Source organism: Lampris incognitus, chromosome 10 (assembly GCF_029633865.1).
Source record: "Lampris incognitus isolate fLamInc1 chromosome 10, fLamInc1.hap2, whole genome shotgun sequence".
Classification (NCBI taxonomy): Eukaryota; Metazoa; Chordata; class Actinopteri; order Lampriformes; family Lampridae; genus Lampris; species Lampris incognitus.
The window spans coordinates 22,770,101-22,792,855 of NC_079220.1; the positions used below are offsets into that span (position 1 = coordinate 22,770,101).

A 22,755-nucleotide genomic window follows, 5' to 3' on the forward strand; every position below is an offset into this window, starting at 1 on the left:
CTTAAGATTTCTTTTTGGCTATTAATGAGCAATTTGGTTTCATAAACTCGCCCCTGCCTTATACATCCAAGTATGCAAACACCTATGGGTACATCAGCTTCAACACATGGCACATGTTACACTTTTCTAATTTTGGCACTTTTCAAATAGGAATCTCAAGATCGATTTAAAACGGAGGCAGAAAATAGAAGAGAACGAAAGCATGTTGGCTTCAGTGAGTTTATTGATCACATGGGAGCCATCTAGCTGTCATTTCTTAAATGTACACACAGCTGTGTTTCGACAAAAGCAATGAAAGCTTTTCAATGATACTGTTTTCCAAGGGCTGAAACCACCACGGAGATAAACTTCTGCCAGGCAGACTGGATGTTCGTGGTGAAGGCACTTCCCAGCTTTGAGGCCACAACAATGGTCAGACAATCGCCAAACAACTGCAAAAGGAGAAAGAATTGAGCCTCATCCACCGTGTCCTAGCAGGCCACTATCATTAGTGATGTGCCCGTTCCTCACACATTGTTGCCTTAACAGCAGTGGTTCTCAGTCCGGTCCTCTATGATGCTGTTCATTACATTCACATGTCGTTCCAGTTATTATCCCAGCCTCCAGTCGGAGGTTTTAGACCCGGAACAGCAGGTAAATGTAATTACTGTCAGCAAAACTGAGGACCAGATTGAGAACCACTGCCCGCAGCAGAATCAACAGCAGCAAACTGCAGTTGAAGATTGATATTGGTGAAATGTGATCAAATCAAAATAATGAAGCTATACCTATGAACCTATCAGCTTTTCAAGTGCCACATATCTTCTTGTGCTCCTCCATGCGAAACCATTTTTAGTGTATTAATGGTTAGAGTTATATTTGCACACAAAAATAGCGATGTCTACAGACAGGTGCTGGCTACAAGAGGGAAGTAAAGATAAGAACTCTGGTTACTGAATAAATGAAGGTGATCTAATTCCAGTGTGAGAATAGTTTTCTTATCTTGAATTGCAGTATTTTGTCTGATCACGGTGTGGGTTTACCCTGAAGTTGTCGGGATCCACATGGAGCTTCTCAGAATGAATTAAGCTGAGGGGAGCGTAGATTTTCTTGATGTCGTCCAAGTTTTGCACAGCTCTCTCCAGGCCCTTCATCACAGTCACGCCGTGCTTGGACACATTGGGATTACTCATAATAGCCTTGGTGGTGCTAAAGTCTCCGAATGACTTGAAGTATCGCTGAGTCCATGGATACACAATGAGGCATCTACAATTGAAAGGACAGATTTATTCTAAAGGCCGTACAAGTTCTTTTCCAGTAATTACTATGACAACACAGTGAAAATTGCAGTCTACAAGTTAATTCATCATTGGTATTCATTTTACCTTGCAAGGGCGAGCGGTCCAATTTCATCAATCTTAATTTTCCCCCAGATCTCTTTGATGGCATTACGCTCGGCAGCTGTCCACTCGACCATGATGTTTTCGGACTGAATCCAAGTGATAAGGGACACATACCACCAAATACATAGGCGTGTATATATATATAGATATTTTTAATCCTCCGCCCAGTTGGCAACAATTCCAGCGAATCAGATTCTAGAAGGATGACCACTTGTGCACTCAGTGCCAAAACTGCGTTGGCAATCTACCACAGCCATCTGTCCTTATCAAGGATCACCACAACTGACTGGTACGCACAAGCCAAGCCCAAAGAAAAAGACCCCTTTTATATACATTAATCAGCGTCATCTGATATATATTAAATAAATGACAGTATCAAGGGCGGCAGGGAGGTAGGATGATTCCGAGGGTCCCTAACTAACAGGGGCCTTTAAAAATCATTACAACATATCTGCTAATGGGCCCAAAATCCCTGGGTACGGTATCAAATCAAGAGAGATGTGTTTTTACGATTAATATAAGCTATGTCAAAGATAAAAAGTTCTTTATTAACATTGATCACATTTGTGTGAGGAATAATAAATAGATGACTATGGAGTTTGCGCTTAAATGGGACAGTGAGAAGACGCGTGTATAGCTTGACCTTAAGGGAACTTAGGACTGGCACATTGACGTAAACCATACTATCAGTTCCAGTACACCAAGAAAAACACTATCTTCACCATCTGAGTAGGTCCGCCCCTCCACAGTCACATTAATTCCGTCTTTTGCCAGTTCAACTCTCAGCAACAGATGCCAGACAGTGATGACCTCAGTCGACCCTGGCCCTGTCAACTGATTGCCAAATCTTTTCATATTAATTAATTGCAGGGCCAAGATTTAAATCCCTTATAACTTATCTTGTCTTCTGCTTCTGTCTGTTATGCTTATTGCCGTTTTAAAGCCTTCGTAGTTTTTGATGGCAACACTTCAACATAACGTTGTCAAACACCTTCTTTTACTGTTGATCCACATTTTACATTGCATGACTTGACAAATTCACGTAACACAACTTAAAATAATCACAATACGAAACTCTCTTATCCCAACACTTTAATTTGTTTTTGATTGATTTAAGCAACAGTAATGACTTTAATAAAGTTCAGATTAGTTTCAAATTAATTATTTTATCGAGGGCCCCCTTTTTTAGATACAATTCCATCATGGCAATGTAGGCTATTAACGTCATCATAATAAGCTTTTTATTTCAGAGTAATAATGTACCCTGCTTGACTTGAAGATTTTAGACTGGAGTTTGCAACATTGCAAACATTTACAATAACACTTTAATATGCTGTTTATTAACTGTATGACATTTGCAGAGCTGGCAACTGAAAGTTTTTAATGAATAAAGGCCTATTAAGGGGCTTATATTTTATACAGTGTAGGTCTACACAGTTTTTGATTTTCATTCATTCATTTATTTTGAGAACTTTCCAGAGTCGAGCCTCTTTAAATTCTACACAGGAGTTGAAATTGAAACCAGCATAAGTGGTTTTGAATCCAAGAATTAGACTGTTAAAAAAAAACGGCACCAAACAGGAAGGCCATGCTGTTACAGTTGGAGTCCATCCAAACTGCGTAAAGACTTGGGTGTGTCTACACTATGTCTCATGCATAAATGCCCCCCACTGCTGGAGACCAGCATTTCTCTGCTGAGTCAGCTGACATGAGTCTCACTGACAAGGACAAGGCCACAGTCAAGGCCTTCTGGGTTAAGGTATCCAAAAGGGTTGAGGATGTCGGACCAAACGCTCTTTACAGGTAAAATTTTTGTACGTGCAGGGGCAACTTCTGAATGACCTGCGTGTTGTGACAATAATAATGTTTCAATTGAAATTGAAACACATTTTTTTTCCCTCCTCATGACAAATTCATTCCAGGATGCTGAGGGTGTACCCTCAAACCAAAACTTACTTCACCCACTGGAAGGACCTGAGCGCCAACTCAGCCCCCTTGAAGGCACATGGTAAGGTCATCATAATGGGGATTAGCGACGCCGTGTCCAAGATGGACGACCTTACCGGAGGTCTGCTGAGCCTCAGTGAGCTGCATGCCTTCAAACTGCAAGTGGATCCTTCCAACTTCAAGGTAAGTAGCCTATGCATGTAGGCCAGATTGTGTATTTGAAGTGGAATCTTTGGCATTATAGCTCATTGCATAAACAGTTCAACTAATGCTGTGCACAGAGACTTTAGAGGGGCAGGGGCTAAATAGGGGTAAACTATAAGGGCAAATCATTTCCCGGGGAACATCTTGTCATTATAATTAGATAGCACTGCAATACAGCCAAAGTAAACTGCCTATCGGCTGTGATTTGCGATTCATGTAAGAAGGCCAAGCACTTTGTTGTGCAAATGTGGCCAAGTGGCATTTGATTTTTTACTTTGTACAGCAGACACTGTAGAAAGAATCAATATTAATCTATTCCAAAGTAAAAGACAACATATTGTATGACATGAATGTCAAAGTTGCAGTAATTGCATACTGATCCATTAACTATCTCCTACACTTGGCTCTGAGACAGATACAGCATTTGAGATGTTTGATTTCGCAGAAAAGATCCATGAAAACAAATGCTGTGTATAGTCACTGACGACATTTGTCAGGAACATCTTGCTATAGCCAACAGGTTAGGCCTATTTGCAATTTCCTGGGTCTGCTTCAATTGAGGATAGCTCTGTGGACAGGATAGGGCAGGTTGAGTTTGTTCTTACGAAGAAGATGAAAAGAAGAGGGGGAAACAACGTATCATTCAGGGAAAGAAATGACCTCACAACACGCAACAGAAAAACAGACATGCTGCATTCATTAGCTACTATGGCTGTAGTAGCTAATAAGTGGCTAAGGAGCTCAGGTCATGTAATGACTCTGACCTGTATGCACGTTTCGCAATGAGTAATGAATGATAATGCATTTATTCTTCTCCCACAGATCCTCTTCCACAACCTCATGGTGGTTCTGGCCATCCTACTGCCCAAAGACTTCACCCCAGAGGTTCAACTGGCTTTGGACAAGTTCCTGGCTGCCACAGCCCTGGCTCTGTCTGAGAGATACCGATGAGACACCTGCGGCCTTCATCCTAACTAACATAATACATTAATACATGTTCTTGTGCAGTAACACACACACACACACACACGTATATATATATATATATATATATATATATATATATATATATATATATATATATATATATAAATAAACTTTGTTAAAAAAACAATAGATGGGTCAAAATCTCAAGCAATGTCACTGCCTGTATAATGTGAATTATTAAAATTAAGACATTATGAAAATGGAAATATTGAGTCTTTTTGGCTTAAATCAAGTTAGTATGTGTTTAAGCAATACATTAATAGATGGCCAAGAAATACAGCTGAGCCCTCAAAATGACTAATAAAATAAATTCAAAAAAGGATGTAATAAAATGATGTTCTTCCTAACGTATCTGAAGCTTTCAGTATACATGACCAGGCTGCCATAGACTACATACACACAGTTATAGTTGATCTTCTTTTCACATTATATCACCTTAACACATCCTTTTACATTATGTTGTCAGGATTCAAGTGTAACCCTTTTAATTGCAATATTTAGTTATGAAATAAAATTAATTTAACACATAATGAAATGTACTGGTCGTAGTAATAGTAGGCTGTTATAGCAGTAATAATAATAATGATAATAATTAGGGAGCATGGTAAACTGTTATTGTTATGGATTGAAATGATCATCCGGGGTATAAGATGCATGCAAATCACTTGATGTTTGACTGGATCATACGTCTTTTAATAACCCTTGACCTTTCTAAACCAATAGAAGATGTTGTGAGGAGGCAAGTTCTGTGTTTAAGAAGCTATCAGTGCTGCTTCTGTTATTCATTACTTTAACAGTCACCTCTGAACCGCTGCTGTCTCGAGGATAATGTTGACATAATAATAATAATAACAATAATGTCCCGTTAGCCGTTTCCTGTAGATAAATTTGGAACATCCACCCATCCATCCATTATGCAAGCCGCTTATCCCAATCAGGGTCACGGGATGTTGGAACCTATCCCAGCAGTAATTGGGCGGCAGGCGGGGAGACGACCTGGACAGGCTTCCAGGCCGTCACAGGGCCGACACATTTGGATAAATTTGGAACAATTACATTTAAATTAACAAGGGGCAAAGGCATATATGATGGAATATAGCGTTGATTTGGCCTTAGCAATGGAGACATGGAGGACGTGTTGCAAATTAAAACATGTTTGGAGGGAGGACTTCCCTGCCTATATCATAAAGTGGACCTTATAGGGTTAGGGTTAGCCTATAAGCCTTATAAATACATATACAGTGGCTTCAGAAAGTATTCAGACCCCTTCACTTTTGCGCATTTGTTAATTTAACTTCAAATGGATAAAACTGCCATTTTTGCCCACTAATCTACACTCAAAAACGCATAATTACAAAGTGAAAACATATTTATAGAAATTTTGGCAAATTTATTATTATTATTAAAAAACTCAAAAGCTGAAATCCCATTGGGATGATCGATGGCACCCTGACAGAGGAACATGTCTACCCTTCCATCCATGTTCAAGTGATCTGCAGCCACCGGCAGGCGCTCATCACCGACATTTCGGCAAGATGGCAAGGTAGCATATATATATATAACACGGATACAGGAAAAAAACGTTTTAATAGTACAGGCCTGTTTCGTGCGTCTGGCACTCAGCATATATATATATATCTTTATATATATAAAAAAGCTGGTGAAATGTGAACAACGCTAACCGCTCGACTAAAGGGTCAGACCTACGAACTAGCGGCCAGCGTGTCTAATAATCCATGCACGTTACACTATCCCCCTCCTTCGGGAAGCGCGTCCCCGCGGTTAAGCATATCAGCTCCTTCACACCTCAGGGCGCATACGCTTCCGATGGCCTTACGGTCGCTCCATCCCACTTTTGACACCAATGTAGCGAATTCAGGGGGACACGCAACCACAGGAACTGCCGCGGCCGGGAAGCGAACCCGTATCGTCCGCACCGCAGGAGGCATCGCTAACCGCTAGACTAAAGGGTCAGGCCCGCGAGCCAGCGGCCAGCATGTCTTCTTATCTGTGCACGTTACACTATTCACACCCCCTTCACTTTCCCCACATTTTTTATGTTACAGCCTTATTCCAAAAGGGATTAAATTCCTTTTTTTCTCATCAATCTACACACAATACCCCATAATGACAAAGCGAAAAAGGTTTTGTAGAAAGTTTTGCAAATGTATTAAAAATAAAAAACTGAAATATTGCATGTACATACGTATTCACACCCTTTACTCAGTACTTGGTTGAGGCACCCTTGGCAGCGATTACAGCCTCAAGTCTTCTTGGGTATGAAGCTACAAGCTTGGAACACCTATATTTGGGGTATTTCTCCCATTCTTCTCTGCAGATCCTCTCGAGCTCTGCAAGGTTCGGTGGAGAGTGTCGCTGCACAGCTATTTTCAGGTCTTTCCAGAGATGTTCAATGGGGTTCAAGTCTGGGCTCTGGCCGGGCCACTCAAGGACATTCACAGACTTGTCCTGAAGCCACTCCTTCGTTGTCTTGGCTGTGTGCTTACGGGCCGTTGTAGTGTTGAAAGGTAAACCTTCACCCCAGTCTGAGGTCCTGAGCACTCTGGAACAAGTTTTCATCAAGGATCTCTCTGTACTTTGCTCCATTCATCGTTCCCTCGATCCTGACTAATCCTGCCGCTGAAAAACATCCCCACAGCATGATGCTGCCACCACCATGCTTCACTGTAGGGATGGTATTAGCAAGGTGATGAGAGGTGCCTGGTTTCCTCCAGACGTGACGTTTGGCATTCAGGCCAAAGAGTTCAATCTTGGTTTCATCAGACCAGAGAATCTCGTTTCTCATGGTCTGAGAGTCCTTTAGGTGCTTTCTGGCAAACTCCAAGCGGGTTTTCATGTGCCTTTTACTGAGCAGAGGCTTCCGTCTGGCCACTCTACCATAAAGGCCTGATTGGTGGAGTGCTGCAGAGATGGTTGTCCTTCTGGAAGGTTCTCCCATCTCCACAGAGGAACGCTGGAGCTCTTTCAGAGTGACCATCGGGTTCTTGGTCACCTCCCTGACCAAGGCCCTTCTCCCCCGATTGCTCAGTTTGGCTGGGCGGCCAGCTCTAGGAAGAGTCCTGGTGGATCCAAACGTCTTCCATTTACGAATGATGGAGGCCACTGTGCTGTTCGGGACCTTCAAAGCTGTAGACATTTTGTTGTACCCTTCCCCAGAGTTGTGCCTCGATACAACCCTGTCTCGGAGGTCCACAGACAATTCCTTTGACTTCATGGCTTGGTTTCTGCTCTGACATGCACTGTCAACAGTGGGACCTTATATAGACAGGTGTGTGCCTTTCCAAATCATGTCCAATCAATTGAATTTACTACAGGTGGACTCCAATCAAGATGTAGAAACATGTCAAGGATGATCAGTGGAAACAGGATGAACCTGAGCTCAATTTTGAGTGTCATAGCAAAGGGCGTGAATACTTATGTACATGCAATATTTCAGTTTTTTATTTTTAATAAATTTTAAAAATAAATTCTACAAAACGTTTTTCACTTTGTCATTATGGAGTATTGTGTGTAGATTGATGAAAAAAAGGAATTTAATCCATTTTGGAATAAGGCTGTAACATAACAAAATGTGGGGAAAGTGAAGGGGGTGTGAATACTTTCCGGATGCACTGTATATATGGAATTGTGCTTTTGTAGTTTGGATGTGTTTTTGTCTTTGTGTTGCACTGTTGTGGGCTGGGGGAAACGATATTTCGTTTCATTTCATGTGCGTCCTGATTTTTTATTTTTTTTTGTCACGGACAATTCAGCCGTTTGCCACCTCGGTGGCTAGGCATGGGTGATTTGGTGATGGCTGGCAGTATGTGGACAGGTTGTCCTCTCTGCAGTGCAGCAGCCGACTGTAGTCAGCAGATGAAAATGCTGTGACGTTATGGCTGCAACGCAGTTATGCTCACCTGACAGAGCAAGTGGATTTTGGTGATGATGTTGGTAGTTTTGATGTCGGCACACATCAAATCAGGTTGCATCCCGAAGCATTATTATTTTTATTTTTATTTTTTGCAAGTTTTGTGTTGTTTTAAGGGCACATTCAACTTACATATGAACTGTTTGTTTTAATCCTTTGGTCATTGATTTTCTAAGATTGTTGAGTGTTTATTTTTGTTTTTGTTTGCTTTTTGGAGTTTTTTTTTTGTAAAAGGGGGTTACATTTTACTCTGTTCAATAAATGTGTCTTTGAACTTCAATTGATAAATTCTCTGTTCACTGTAAGGTGACACTCACTACGTCAGTGACTAATTTGAGGACTTTAGCCCATTCCCTCCAAAGCATCGCGAGGCCTCATTGGATGAGCTTATTTCTCCACGTCTTCCTTCAGATGCATAGGTGCTGCAACTATACACCATTTTGGCTGGCCGGTCAAAATATAGAGGCAGTTAATATGTTATGTTCTTTCCCGAGGCCTTACGGTCTCACCATCCCACTTCTGACACCAATGTAGCGAATTCGGAGGGGGCAACCACAGGAATTGCCGCGGCGCGAACCCGTATCTCCCGCGTCGCGGGTGACATCGCTACAACGTTAACCAGTCGACTAAAGGGTCCGACCCGTTAGCCAAGGGCCAACGTGTCTACTTATCCATGCACGTTACACTACATATATATATATATATATGTGTGTGTGTGGGGGGGTGTGGGGGGGGGGCTGAAGCAGGCTGAGATGGGGGACAGTCAATCAATTTGGTGATCAATGATCACCACGTTTCTTTCACACATCTCACTTCCTCCTTTATTAGAAGAACATACATCATTACTTTAGAAGAACATTAGGGGGCATGGTAAATCTTTATGCAGTTCAGTTAGATTTTCTTTTTAAGCTAGGAGACAGCTCATAACAAGAGATGTGTGAGAATAATTTGGTGATCTTTGATCGATGTTTTGGTACATTGAGCCACGCTAAGCTATTTTTCACGTTAAGCGTTTTAGAATGTCCCCCATGTGACTCATACAATCACAAAACGGCCTACCGCCAACAAAGGGTTGTTAAAAGATTTGCATGGGGGAACAAACTTGTAACATGTCGATTTCGTAATAACAGCAGTAAAATTCAATCGGGTGGTGTCTCGGGAGGGTCACCTGTGACGTGGAAGGAGTTGACGGCTGTTTCTCAGAGCAGCTCGCAGCGGCCGGAGCTCATACGTGTTGCACATCATCACACATGTCCACACTGTCTCTACTGGCCCTCAGTGCTGCACTTCACACAGTGTCACCGCTGCACTAATCACTTAAAACACTTCCTACTCACATCAACATGTTAAAGCACACGATTGCTAAAAGCTATCAACCAATCTTATGAACTCAATATAATTAAAGATAAAAAAACTGAAAGAGGGGCAAAATAACATATTCAACTCAGTTTGCAAAGTGTCGACATTTAAATCCAGACCTTTAAACTTAAACCAGAGGGGCTGTCGTAGTGGAATTGTCTCGATAACAATTACTTCTCAAATAAGAGCTCAGTGTTGTCCGTCGTTTGAATTTAGTGATGAGACAATAGTTAAATAGTATTGGTTACAAAGGCACGAAATACAACAGCTTCTTCCTCTCGTAACGAGTAAGCCCAGGATCATAATAGTGAGTTATCGATTTTCGGAAAGACAGAACTTGAAATAATTTTCCTGAAGTTCTTCATGTTGTGCACTAGAGAGCAGTATTGCTCCATCAACCCATATTACACAGGCGCTGGCACAAACTACAGGTATAGAGTACAACATAACAGGGTGGTGTCTGGATGATACAGGCTAAAGAAGACATTTGACAGTTGAGACGAGGACCAATATAGATATCTTGAATTCATGTTTATCCTCTAACGAATCTCAGTTTCAGTATCTCTTAGAAAAAGGGTCACGTTGAGGCGTTGGGGCATCTTCCTTTATGGGGTTAAAGTAAGAAGATGAAACACATGGAGGAGGTATGAAGGGTAGGACTCGTGATACAGGAGAATAATTTTCTTCTTTTCTTTAAAATCTGGAAATTCCTCAAACAACTCTCACAGTAGGGGATGGTGAAAATAGTTTGGTTACATAAAGTAAATGTTTCTGCCTTTGCTAGTCTACACATTTCAGATCTCAACCATCATTTTCTCACTTAGGCCCAGAATGGTCAAGATTAGCATAGACAAGACATTAAAACAAGTGGCTCATAATAAGCTAAGCCTTTTTTGTTCTGTTCTGGTAACTTGTGTTCCCTTTTTACCTTCTCTTTGCAGGTAGAGCACACATTCTGCAAGGACACATTCATCTTTAAATGCAAATTCTGGTGTTTTTCAATCTGAGCACTATTTTCTTATCATCAGAAGTCAAACAGATCAATGGGTAGCAGAATATATAAGTGAGCAAATACTGAGCAAACTTTCATTCAGTATTGATGGAGCTTTGATAGAGTATAAGATGTAATGTAATCCTTTGGGCTAATAGTGCTCACCATATAACTGAAAGAGCTCTTCCTTGGCCCTAACAGCCTCTGAATATTGAGAGAAGTATCTGTAAAAAAAAAAAAAACTTCCATTATGACAAGATAATCCCAATACATTCGGCACAGTGTTAGACTTTTTTTGCATTTTCTTTTTTAACACTTCTTTTCAACTCTCTCATGCATCCACTGTTGTCTTCCTGCAACAAGTCACTCATCACAGAATTACAGAGTGAGATTTCTGCTCCAGGTTAGAAATGGATTGATGTCTGTATAATTCCATGATTGATTTTGTGGCTAGGGCTCTTTAGATTCCCCTCACAGCATCTGAGCTTGTTGCTGCTAAAAAAAAAAAAAACTAAAAAAACCCAAAACAAAACAGAGCTCTTTTTGTGGACTTTATTTCCAGGAGCACAATTGCCCCAAAGGATTACAAGCAGCATTTGGCTGACACAAGCTCATTCAATATTCGTTGGAAGATTCTGCTACCCATTGCTCACCCTGATTCCTAACAACAGAGGAATGGGGTATAGATCCGCTGTGGCGACCCCTAACGGTAGCAGCCGTAGTAGTAAAGAAGAATGGGGCAGAGGTTAAAAAAAAATTGGAGTAGTCCTTAAGAGGTATGGCTGGACCAATGTGCATGCAATGCAGACATATGAATATTTATTATGTGTAATATCCTGTAGCTAGACATAGCCTAGGATATAATTGGCTCACACGACGCCTCATTTGCATACATCAGGGTTATATGAGGATGCTTGCTGAATGACTGGAACACACAAGATGGACGCTGCAATAAAGAGTAGTCAGAGGTGATATTGTCTCCTGTCAGTTTCCCGTAAGACCACTGTAAGAGTGACTATAGCGAAACCACAAAGTATTACATGGTGTCAAAATAGCGGACCCATCGTCTACCATTCGAAATGGATTCCTCGGGTGTTCCAATACCGAGATTGGATTGGGACTCGACCATCCGGAGACGTGGAGAAGGTTCAAGCAACATGTGCAGCTAATGTTCACTGGACCGTTGAAGGCAAAGAGCGAGGAGGATAAGTGCAACTACCTCCTTCTGTGGGTCGGAGACAAAGGGCGGGATATTTTCAATACGTGGACACTGACGGCGAACCAGGCAAAGGTACCGCAAACGTACTGTAGAGCCGAAGGAACGGAGAAGACCGTAGGTTCACACTTTAGCCGTGTAGGCAACTTTCTTTAATCCACGGTAAATCAGCGAGACAAACAAAACCCACAGCTCGACTGAGCGGAGGTGGCAAGAATAACCAGAAAACTGGCTGGACAACCATAACTTAACCCTGCGTTAACCTGCCAGGGCAACCATGACTTAACCCTTAGTTCCTGGGTTGAATTCTGTCCCCAATACGTGTCCACCACATGAGCCCCCCCAGAATTCGCCCTAGTAATCGAAGTCAGGCAGGCGCGGGTGGACGACAGGCCGTCCGCGGCGGCTCCGGATAACAGGGGCCGGAGTGTCTGTGGGAGGCATTGACGCGGGGCTGTGGAGGTCGGCCTGAGGAGCAGAAGAGGCAGCTCGGGCCTCCACGGGGGGAGGAGGCGGAGCCGGGGGACGACCGCGACGAGGAGGTTGGGCTAACTCCAACGGCTGCGTCAAGTCCAGGTGTGCGGGTTTAACTCGGTCCACTGAAACATGCTCGGCCGTGCCCCCAAAATCCACCACCAGGTGCTTAGTTCCCCGTTCCAGGACGCGGAAGGGGCCGTCATAAGGGGGTTGCAGAGGGGGGCGGTGTGCGTCGTGACGGATGAACACGTAGTCCGCTGACTGCAGACCTGGGGGCACCTGGGACACCGGAGCGCCGTGTTGGGCGGTAGGGACGGGTGTGAAAGCTCTGACCCCATCCAGCAAGGAGGCTCGTTGGTCCACAGCTGACCAGGGACGCGTTGCATTGGGCATGAAATCGCCTGGGACTCGCAGCGGCGTGCCGTACACCAGCTCCGCAGAGGAGGCTTGTAGGTCTTCCTTCGGGGCGGTCCGCAGGCCCAGCATGACCCATGGGAGCTTGTCAACCCAGTTGCAGTCCTTGAGAGTAGCCCGAAGCGCAGCCTTCATGGACCGGTGGAAGCGCTCACATAGGCCGTTCGCCTGAGGGTGGTAGGCGGTAGTGCGATGAAGCTTGACGCCCAGAGCCTCACCCACAGCATTCCATAGCTCTGAAGTAAACTGTGGCCCACGGTCAGATGAAAGGTCGGAAGGCGTACCGAAACGTGAGACCCACGACCCAATAAAAGCCCGGGCCACATCAGCAGACGTCGTGGATGCCAGGGGAACAGCTTCAGGCCAGCGCGTAGTCCTGTCCACCACAGTGAAGAGGTAGGTGAACCCATGGGAGGGGGGTAGGGGACCAACCAGGTCGACGTGGACATGGTCAAATCGTCTCTCCGGCACTGCGAAGCGTTCCAGGGGTGCCTTAATGTGGCGGTGTATCTTAGCCCGCTGACAGGCAACACACGAGTCGGCCCACGCTTTCACGTCTCTCTTAAGTCCCTCCCACACAAACTTAGCAGAGGTCAGGCGCACGGATGGCTTACCGCCTGGATGAGAGAGGCCGTGCACAGCTTCAAATACGGGGCGTCTCCAGCTGTGCGGGACGATGGGCCTGGGCTGTCCTGTGGAGACGTCACACAGGAGGGTGACACCTGTGTCGCTGAAAGGAACGTCCTGCAGGCGGAGCCCTGTGTCGGAGGCCCGGAGACGGAGGATGCTCGGGTCCGTGGCCTGGTCAGCAGCCATCTGTGCATAGTCCAGGCCTAGGTGGACCGCTCCAATCACTGCCCTAGACAGGCAGTCAGCTACCTGGTTAGACTTACCAGCGACGTGCTGGATGTCGGTAGTGAATTCCGAAATGTAGGAGAGTTGTCGCTGCTGGCGAGCGGACCATGGCTCGGCCGTCTTGGACATGGCAAACGTGAGGGGCTTGTGGTCCACGTACGCAGTAAACTCGCGGCCCTCTAGCAGGAAACGGAAATGCCGGACGGCGAGCCAGAGACCGAGGAGTTCCCTGTCAAAAGTACTATACTTGCGCTCTCGGGGTGTAAGCTGGCGACTGAAAAAGGCCAAAGGCTGCCAAGCCCCCCCCACCCACTGTTCGTGAACCGCACCAACAGCATAGTCCGATGCATCCGTGGTTATGGAAATAGGCGCTGTAGGTAAAGGATGCGCTAGCAGGGTAGCCTGGGAGAGCGCAGCTTTAGTCTCGGTGAACGCACGGTCCCGCTCTGCTGTCCAGTCGACCGCCTGGTTGGGGGACATGCCTTTCAGCGCCTCGTACAGTGGCCGGATGATAAAGGCGGCTCGAGGAATGAAGCGGTGGTAGAATGTCACCATCCCGATGAACTCCCTGAGCGCACGAGCTGTTTGGGGGCGCGGAAAGGCCGCCACCGCTTCCACCTTTGAGGGCAGGGGGACTGCCCCGTCCCCAGTGATGCGGTGCCCGAGGAAATCAATGGCTGTGAGCCCGAACCGGCACTTCGCCGGGTTGACGATCAGCCCATGCTGGCTGAGGCGTGTGAAGAGGGCATGAAGATGGGACAGGTGTTCTTCCTCGGAGGCGCTGGCGATGAGTATGTCGTCCAAATAGACGAAGATGAAAGGAAGGCCACGGAGCACTGAATCCATCAGCCGCTGAAAGGACTGGGCCGCGTTTTTGAGTCCAAATGGCATTCGTAGGAATTCAAATAGGCTGAATGGGGTTGTCACCGCTGTCTTGTGGATGTCTGAGGGGTGCACGGGAACTTGATGATAACCACGGACCAGGTCGACTTTTGAGAAGACGCATTTGCCAGACAGGTTTGCAGAAAAGTCCTGGATATGCGGGACAGGATAGCGGTCAGGCGTGGTGGCGTCATTTAGTCGGCGGTAGTCCCCGCATGGGCGCCAACCTCCATCAGGCTTAGCGACGATGTGGAGTGGGGACGCCCACGGGCTGTCAGAGCGGCGAATGATCCCCATGCGTTCCAGGTGCTCGAACTCAGACTTGGCAATGGCGAGTTTGGCGGGGTCGAGACGCCTGGCTCTGGCGTAGACCGGGGGCCCCTTCGTAGCAATGTGATGCTCCACCCCATGCTTAGCGGTGGGTGCAGAGAAGGTAGGCTGGGTGAGGTCAGGGAACTCAGCGAGGAGGCGGGTGAACTTGTCTGCCTCTGAGAGAGAGTTGGCTAGACCTGCATAGGCCGCTTCCCTCCGCGTACATGCGAAGGAGGAGAAGGTTAAGGCATCGACCAGACGGCTGTTCTGAATGTCCACTAGCAAACCGTAAGCGCACAAAAAATCAGCTCCGAGGAGGGGAAGCGTTACATTGGCCATGACGAACTCCCACGTGAAACGTTGTCCACCAAAACACAGTTCTACAGACCGCACGCCGTAGGTGTGGATAGGGCTGCCGTCAGCCGTCGCCAACTGGGGGCCCCGCTCCCCGCCCATGATGTCGACGTCAGTAGCAGGGAGCACGCTTCTCTGTGCGCCCGTGTCACAAAGAAATCGCCGACCGGAGATGGTGTCGAGGATGAAGAGTAGCCTGCTCGTATCGCCAACACTCATGGCCACTACTGAGTGTTGGCCCTCTCGTTTCCCGTCGGCCTGTAGTTGCAGGGGGAACGGCACCGTTTAGCTTTCGCACCAAATCGAGCGTGGTACATACAGAGTCCAGAGGGCTTGTAGCGGTCTGATGCTGTGGCGCCACCGTCGGGCCACGCCCGCGATGTCGGCGGGGGGCCAGTGAAGGTAGGAGCCAGCACCCCGGCATGGGAGGAACGTTGTGTGGCGACGAAGAATCGGTCAGCCTCCTTTGCCAGCTCACGGGGATCAGTGATGGTGGAGTTAGCGAGCGCAGTCTGGACGTGGGGCGGCATGTTGCGCAGAAACAGCTCCATAAACAGGAAACATGGCTTTTCTTGACCCAGTAGGTTTAACATCCTGCTCATTAGCTCCGATGGTTTGCCATCTCCCAAGCCCTGAATTGCGAAGAGGCGACGTGCTCTCTCCGTTGCTGACAGTTCAAAAGTTTCAAGGAGGAGATGTTTAAGTGCGGCGTATTTACCATCGGCCGGTGGGTTGGTTATGAAACCGCTTATCCTGGAAGCCGTAGCGCACCCCAGCGCTGCCACTACGTCGTAGTACCTGGTCTGGTCTGCTGTTATGTCTCTGAGCGCGAACTGTGCCTCAGCCTGCGCGAACCATGTAGCCGCGGAAGTCTCCCAAAACTCCGGCAGTTTAATTGCAACGGCGTTCGTAGCCATAATGTGTGTGGTTTCAGAAAACTTATCCGAAAACCGACGTCGGGGTCACCAGTGTAGAGCCGAAGGAACGGAGAAGACCGTAGGTTCACACTTTAGCCGTGTAGGCAACTTTCTTTAATCCACGGTAAATCAGCGAGACAAACAAAACCCACAGCTCGACTGAGCGGAGGTGGCAAGAATAACCAGAAAACTGGCTGGACAACCATAACTTAACCCTGCGTTAACCTGCCAGGGCAACCATGACTTAACCCTTAGTTCCTGGGTTGAATTCTGTCCCCAATACGTGTCCACCACAGTACTATGATAAATTCGAGGAGTATGTTATCCTGAAAGCTAACCCAATCTTTGATATCTTAGATATACATTTTAAGAGAGAATGCAAGGTGCTAACGAATCGTTTGAACAATTCGTAACAGACTTGAAACTGCTAGTCAAAGACTGCGGCTCTGCTAACGCAGACGAAATTGTTAGGGACCGTATTGTTTTCGCAGCAAACTCGCCTAAAGTCCGAGAGAAACTGCTTAGCCATGGAGCTACACTAGACTTAGCGAAAGTGTTGGACAAAAAAAAGCACACTTCAAAGCAGCGGAGACAGTGCCAAACGTTACAGAACGTGTGGGAATTGTGCAAGGGAGCACAGTGAACAACAGGAATGCCCAGCAAAAGGACGGCAATGCAAAAAATTAAATCACTTCGCCAAGGTCTGTAGGTCCCAGCAGCTACACAGGCCCAGGCCAGTGCATACACTAGAGGGCAGGGATATAGAGGAACTGGATGAACGGTACATTGACACAGATACAAAAGAGCAGAAAGGCACAGACAGGGAGCAGACCATTGCTGAGGTTGAAATCGGTCAAGAAAAGCACAGAGTTAAATTCAAGTTAGATACAGGTGCTCAGGTCAACATTATTCCAGCTAACCGTTTTCACAAACTGTTTGGAAGTGTGTTACTAAAGCCCACAGCCCGCTGTCTCACAGGCTATGGTGGTGAACCGCTTAATGTTAAAGGGACCTGTAATCTGAGCTGTGTAAGTACAAGGGCACTGCCATGACACTTGAATTTTATATAGTCAGCACCCAAGCTCCACCTGTCTTAGGACTGAAAGCCTGTCTTGACGTGGATCTAATCAAGCTGGTCCTGTCTGTTAATGCTGCACAAGCTGAAAGCTGTGATGTAATGGAGGAATTTGCAGATGTTTTTCAGGGGATCGGACAGTTTCCAGGTGAATACAGCACACAACTGGACCCCACAGCCACACCAGTCATATGCCCACCACGGAGAATCCCATTCACTCTCCGCAGCCGTCTGAGGGACGAGCTGGATGACATGGAAAAGGCCGGAATCATCGTTCATCTCCAAGGTGACCGAGCCTACAGACGGGGTGAATGCGTTGGTGGTGGTAGAGAAGCCCCGCACAGGCAAACTGAGGATATGCGTAGATCCCCGCGATTCGAATAAAGCCATCAAAAGACCACACTACCCACTTCCCACGCTGGATGCCATCACTCCAAAACTGGCAGGAGCGCAGTTCTTCACCGTCATTGATGCAAGGTCAAGCTACTGGGCAATTAAGATAACACATGTATCCTCCATGTTAACAACATTCAATACTGTGGTTGGCCGATACAGGTTCCTCCGCCTGCCTTTTGGCATCATTTCGGCACAGGATGAGTTCCAGAGAAAAATAGACGAAACCTATGAAGGGCTGAGTGGCGTCGCTGCAATCGTCGATGACATCCTGGTCTATGGCCAGACCAAGGAGGAGCATGATGCAAACCTGCGAGCCATGCTGGAGAGGACCAGAGAGAGGGGAGTGCGTCTCAACCCGGAAAAGAGCAAGATCTGCGTCACAGAGGTCAGTTACTTTGGACACAGGCTCACACATGACGGAATTAAACCAGACCCTGAAAAGGTAAAAGCCGTGAAGGAGATGGAGCCACCATGGAACAAGTCTGAGCTGGAGACCATTCTGGGGATGGTGAACTACCTGGCTCGATTCGCCACCAGGCTGTCCAAAGTAAGTGCACCCCTCCTCCAGCTCCTGAAGCAAAGCTGTGAGTTTGTATGGGATGAAACGCACCACTCCTCTTTCCAACAGATGAAGGACCTCATCACACGGGAGCCAGGACCCGTGCTCACCTACTATGACCCCAACAAGGAACTGATGCTCCAAGTCGACGCGTCCAAGAGTGACTTAGGGGCAGTGCTCCTACAGGAAGATAAGCCCATCGCGTACGCTTCCAAATCACTCACAGCCACAGAAGAAAACTATGCTCAAACAGAGAAAGAACTATTTGCTGTTCTGTTTGGGTGTAAACGTTTTCACCAATACGTCTACGGGCGCAAGGTCATCATAGAATCAGATCACAAGCCGTTGGAGTCGATACTGAGAAAGCCCCTTGCAGTAGCTCCTCCACGATTGCAACAAATGATCCTACAGCTGCAGAAATATGACATCACCATCATCCATCGTCCAGGTAAAGATATTCCTGTCACATACGTACTCTCCAGGAAGTCAATAGCCTACAGTGACCACACTCTGTGCGAGGGCATGGATACTCAGGTTCACAGAGTCATCAGCAACCTGCCAGTGAGAGACAGAAAGCTTGCTGACATCAGAGCAGTGACTGAACAGGATGCTCAGCTCACCGTGTTGAAGCAGACGATACTGTCAGGATGGCCTGAGGTGAGAAAAAGATGCCCGCCCACCGTAGCTGAATACTGGACCCACAGGGACGAAGAATCTGAAATGGATGGAATCCTATTCAAAGGTGAGAAAATCATCGTCCCACACTCTGTCAGAGCAAACATACTTACATGCATACACACTCCACACCTGGGCATGGAGAAAAGTAAGCAGAGAGCCAGAGACATCCTGTTCTGGCCAGGAATGGGAAAAGAAATTGAGGCTATGGTGGAGAAGTGTGCCATTTGCCTTGAACATCAAAAATCAAACCCAAAAGAGCCAACAATGTCACACGAAATTCCAGAGAGGCTGTAGCAAGTCATTGCCACTGGTCTCTTTTCCTGGAAGGGAGAGAACTATGTAGTAGGTGTTGATTACTACAGCAGGTACTTAGAGCTTGAGAGGCTGTATTCTACCACCTCATCAGTGGTGATCCGAAAGCTGGAATGGCGTTCCTGAAAAGGTAATCTCGGATAACGGCCCGCAATATAGCTCACAGGAATTCAAGAATTTTGCGAGTGCATGGGACTTTAAACTTACAACAACAAGCCCGCACTACCCACAAAGCAACGGGCTTGCAGAAAAAAAAAGTCCAGACCGCCAAAGCGATGCTGGACAAGGCACAGGCTGAAAAGACGGATCCCTACCTCAGTCTGCTGGAGTACCAGAACACTCCAGCTTCAAGTCACCAGCACAGCTGCTTAGAGACCCATTCTCCCCACCACAGCGACAGACCTGCAACCCCAGGTCGTCTGCCAAAAGTCGGTGAGAGAGAGGCGAGAACAGCGGCAACTCCAGCAACGCCGGTACTACAACCGAAATGCCAGGCCGCTGTCAGTATTGCAGGCTGGAGACACTGTACGCTACCAACTGGAAAATGGACAGTGGAAACCTGTAACCATCCTTCAACCTACAGATACGGACATGTCTTACCACATCCGCACTGCTGAGGGCCAAACTTACTGCCACAACCGCCGTTGCCTCCTGCAGACTAAAGAATGCGAACCACAACACATAGCTGAAGTGTGTGACCGGCTGGACATTCAAACGCTGCAGAACTTACCTGCAGACACCACTGGCACTGAGGACTCTGCCATTGACGGGCAAACACCTTGTGTCACTACCAGGTCAGGGCGCAGAGTCAAGCTGAGGAAAGTGCTGGACTTGTAATTGTAAAGGTTGTAGGCGGATCGCTGCCCTATAAAAGAAAAACAATTCTGTTACAATGTTAACTGAATTGCAAATGTGTTTGTTCAACATACCTATTACTTACCTGTTACTTAACTGTTCTGCAAGGAGAAAAGGGGCAATGCACTGTTTAGCATATTGTTCAAGTGAAACTTATAAAAGTATTATTATGATTAGATTTGCATTAGTCATTGTCATGTACTTTAAATGATAAAATGTTGTCACAGAATTAATAACCAGTTATTTTCTAATGAATGTTCTTTCATTACAAAAGAAGGGGGATGTAATATCCTGTAGCTAGACATAGCCTAGGATATAATTGGCTGGCATGATGCCTCATTTGCATACATCAGGGTTATATGAAGATGCTTGTTGCATGACCGGAACACACAAGATGGACGCTGCAATAAAGGGTAGTCAGACATGATATCATCTCCTGTCAATTTCCTATAAGACCACTGTAAGATGGACTATAGCGAAACCACAAAGTATTACATTATGAATATGTAATATGAATATTTATTTGTATGTGACATACATTGGAGGATATATGAGTTCCCACGGAGGAACTGCATCGTTTTGTCTGTTGCTACTGGACTTTGATCAATTAACCAAGTTGCTTGTGTTAGAATGTAATGCATCAGCACTCCAAGTCCAGCCTAATGCAAACCGATAGACTGACATTGGGTAGCCTGATGTCCTGTTACAGCTTAGTTATTTGTGCATTATCATACTCTTATTCTGCTCTGAAATCAGGTTGTTTGCTGTCTGTCATTCATGCTAAATGCAGTGATGAGGTCAATTGCTGTCCATTTTTTTTAAAATATCTATCATTTGTATCAAACTATTTTCAATGGTTTGCATATTATGCTTGCTAATATATTATAATCAGTTGAAAGAGAAGAGTGTACTCCATTCAAATGTCCTCAGTTCCTATTACAATCTATCACTTCACCTATATAAAACCAATGTACTCACACTCCAGTTTGGCTCACACTGTTGTTATTTCTGATGGAAGTCTGCAAAATGTAGGCAGACAAGTGGTATAGTCAGTGTATGTTCCAGGAAAAACAAGACACATATTTTATGAGACGGTCAATGGCGAAATGATAGTTGAAGATGAGTTTCTCAACTTCCTAGCTGTCAAAATTAGAGGAATGAGTCAGGACCAGCTAGTACTTTTGGCCTCAAACACCTTCGACTCGGAGTGGATAGAGTCTTCCAAAAAAGTGCTAATTGAACTCTGCCCTGACACCAAACAAAAGTTTGTGGCGCACAAAGGCCCACAGACAGACGCTAATAACGTTAAAAGTTGCCTTAAAGTTTTAAACGAGTGTGGAGAGAAAGTTCCCCTCTTCGTCTCCCACTATCTGGATGAGCTGCCATCGGTGTCATTTAACAACCTGAACGCCTCCAACCTGTTCTCCAAGATTGAGCGTCTCCACAGTGAGGTTTTTGCGCTTCGGCACGCAATGAAACTTCAGGCTGATATTGGAGAAGACCTGCGTGCGGTTACTGCGACCATTGATGGCAGAGTTGCAGTGCTGGAGCGTCACCTGGGGCCGAGCCGTGGCGGAGGGCATGGCCTGGTGTTGCCGAGGGACGCTGGAGACGCCGACGGGAGCGCACCGCGTGCATCGGCTGTGGATAATGGCGAGACGGTGGCTACGGCTGCAGGTGACTCTGGTTCCTCTGCTGCTGTTGATTCCAGTGTTGGCCCGGGTCCTGACCCCGGGCAGTGGAGTCGGTGCTGGCGTGGGGAGTGCAGTGAGCCTGCCTGGAGGGCCTACACTACAATGGTGGCCGAAGACTCGTCGAAATGGAGTCAGGTTGCAGAGCCGGGCTTGCGCCGACGTATGAGGAGGAATACCGAGGGCCAGCCCGGCTTGTCAAAATGGTGTCCTGACAAACCTAAACGGAGGATTATGCCTAAGCCTATTGTTGGCACTGGGGCGCATGGCAATATTAAGGTGGAGCGTACGAAGCTGGTAAAAGTTTTTGCTACCAAATTCGCACCAGAGTTTGATGCAATGACGCTGTCTACGTATCTTAAAGAAAAGCTTGGCCGTGATGTGATTTGTGAACGCACCGACACTGAGCGCGACAGATTCAGCTCATTTAAAGTGCGTGCTGAATGCAATGAAGTCGCGGAGATGCACAACCCGGAAATCTGGCCCGAAGGCTCTGTTGTGTGGCGATGCTATGAGCCACGCAAGGCTGTGGTTACAGGGTCTAGCTTTGGTGCTACTGTACCGGATAGGGCAGCAGCCGCACACGGCACCTAAACTCAAAATGCGGGTTGTATCATATAACGCACGCGCCCTGCGTGTAGGACAAAGTGCTGCGGATAAATCAAGACATTTGGTGGTTTACACACTGCTGGACGAGTGTGACATTCTGTGCACACAAGAGACTTGGCTTACCAAACAGGACTTAGACAGACTGAACACTATACACGAGGATTTCCACGGTGCTGGTGAATCCACCACTGATCTCAGCACGAAAATAGCACGAGGTAGGATACCTGGTGGTGTGGTTATACTCTGGAACTGCAAACACGATCCACTGGTCAAGGTGGTACGTTTAAATGTTGATTGGGCCATTGGGTTCGAGTTTAATTAGAATGATAAAAAGTTTATAATTTTAAATATA

The 22,755-nt window shown here is 46.4% G+C and overlaps 2 protein-coding genes across 2 annotated transcripts; one reads left to right on the forward strand and one right to left on the reverse strand.

Annotated features, from left to right (window-relative positions):
- Positions 1-261: 261 nt before the first annotated feature.
- On the reverse strand, positions 262-1,473 carry LOC130119729 (hemoglobin subunit beta-like). Its single transcript, XM_056288334.1, has 3 exons — positions 1,365-1,473; positions 1,023-1,245; positions 262-431 (listed from the first exon to the last, which is right to left on the reverse strand). The coding sequence occupies exons 1-3, from the start codon at positions 1,454-1,456 to the stop codon at positions 303-305; spliced, it is 444 nt and encodes a 147-aa protein (XP_056144309.1). The 5' UTR covers positions 1,457-1,473; the 3' UTR covers positions 262-302.
- Positions 1,474-3,090: 1,617 nt separating this feature from the next.
- LOC130118887 (hemoglobin embryonic subunit alpha-like) lies at positions 3,091-4,484 on the forward strand. The gene is made up of 3 exons (XM_056287169.1): positions 3,091-3,185; positions 3,305-3,512; positions 4,356-4,484. The coding sequence occupies exons 1-3, from the start codon at positions 3,091-3,093 to the stop codon at positions 4,482-4,484; spliced, it is 432 nt and encodes a 143-aa protein (XP_056143144.1).
- Positions 4,485-22,755: the final 18,271 nt, after the last annotated feature.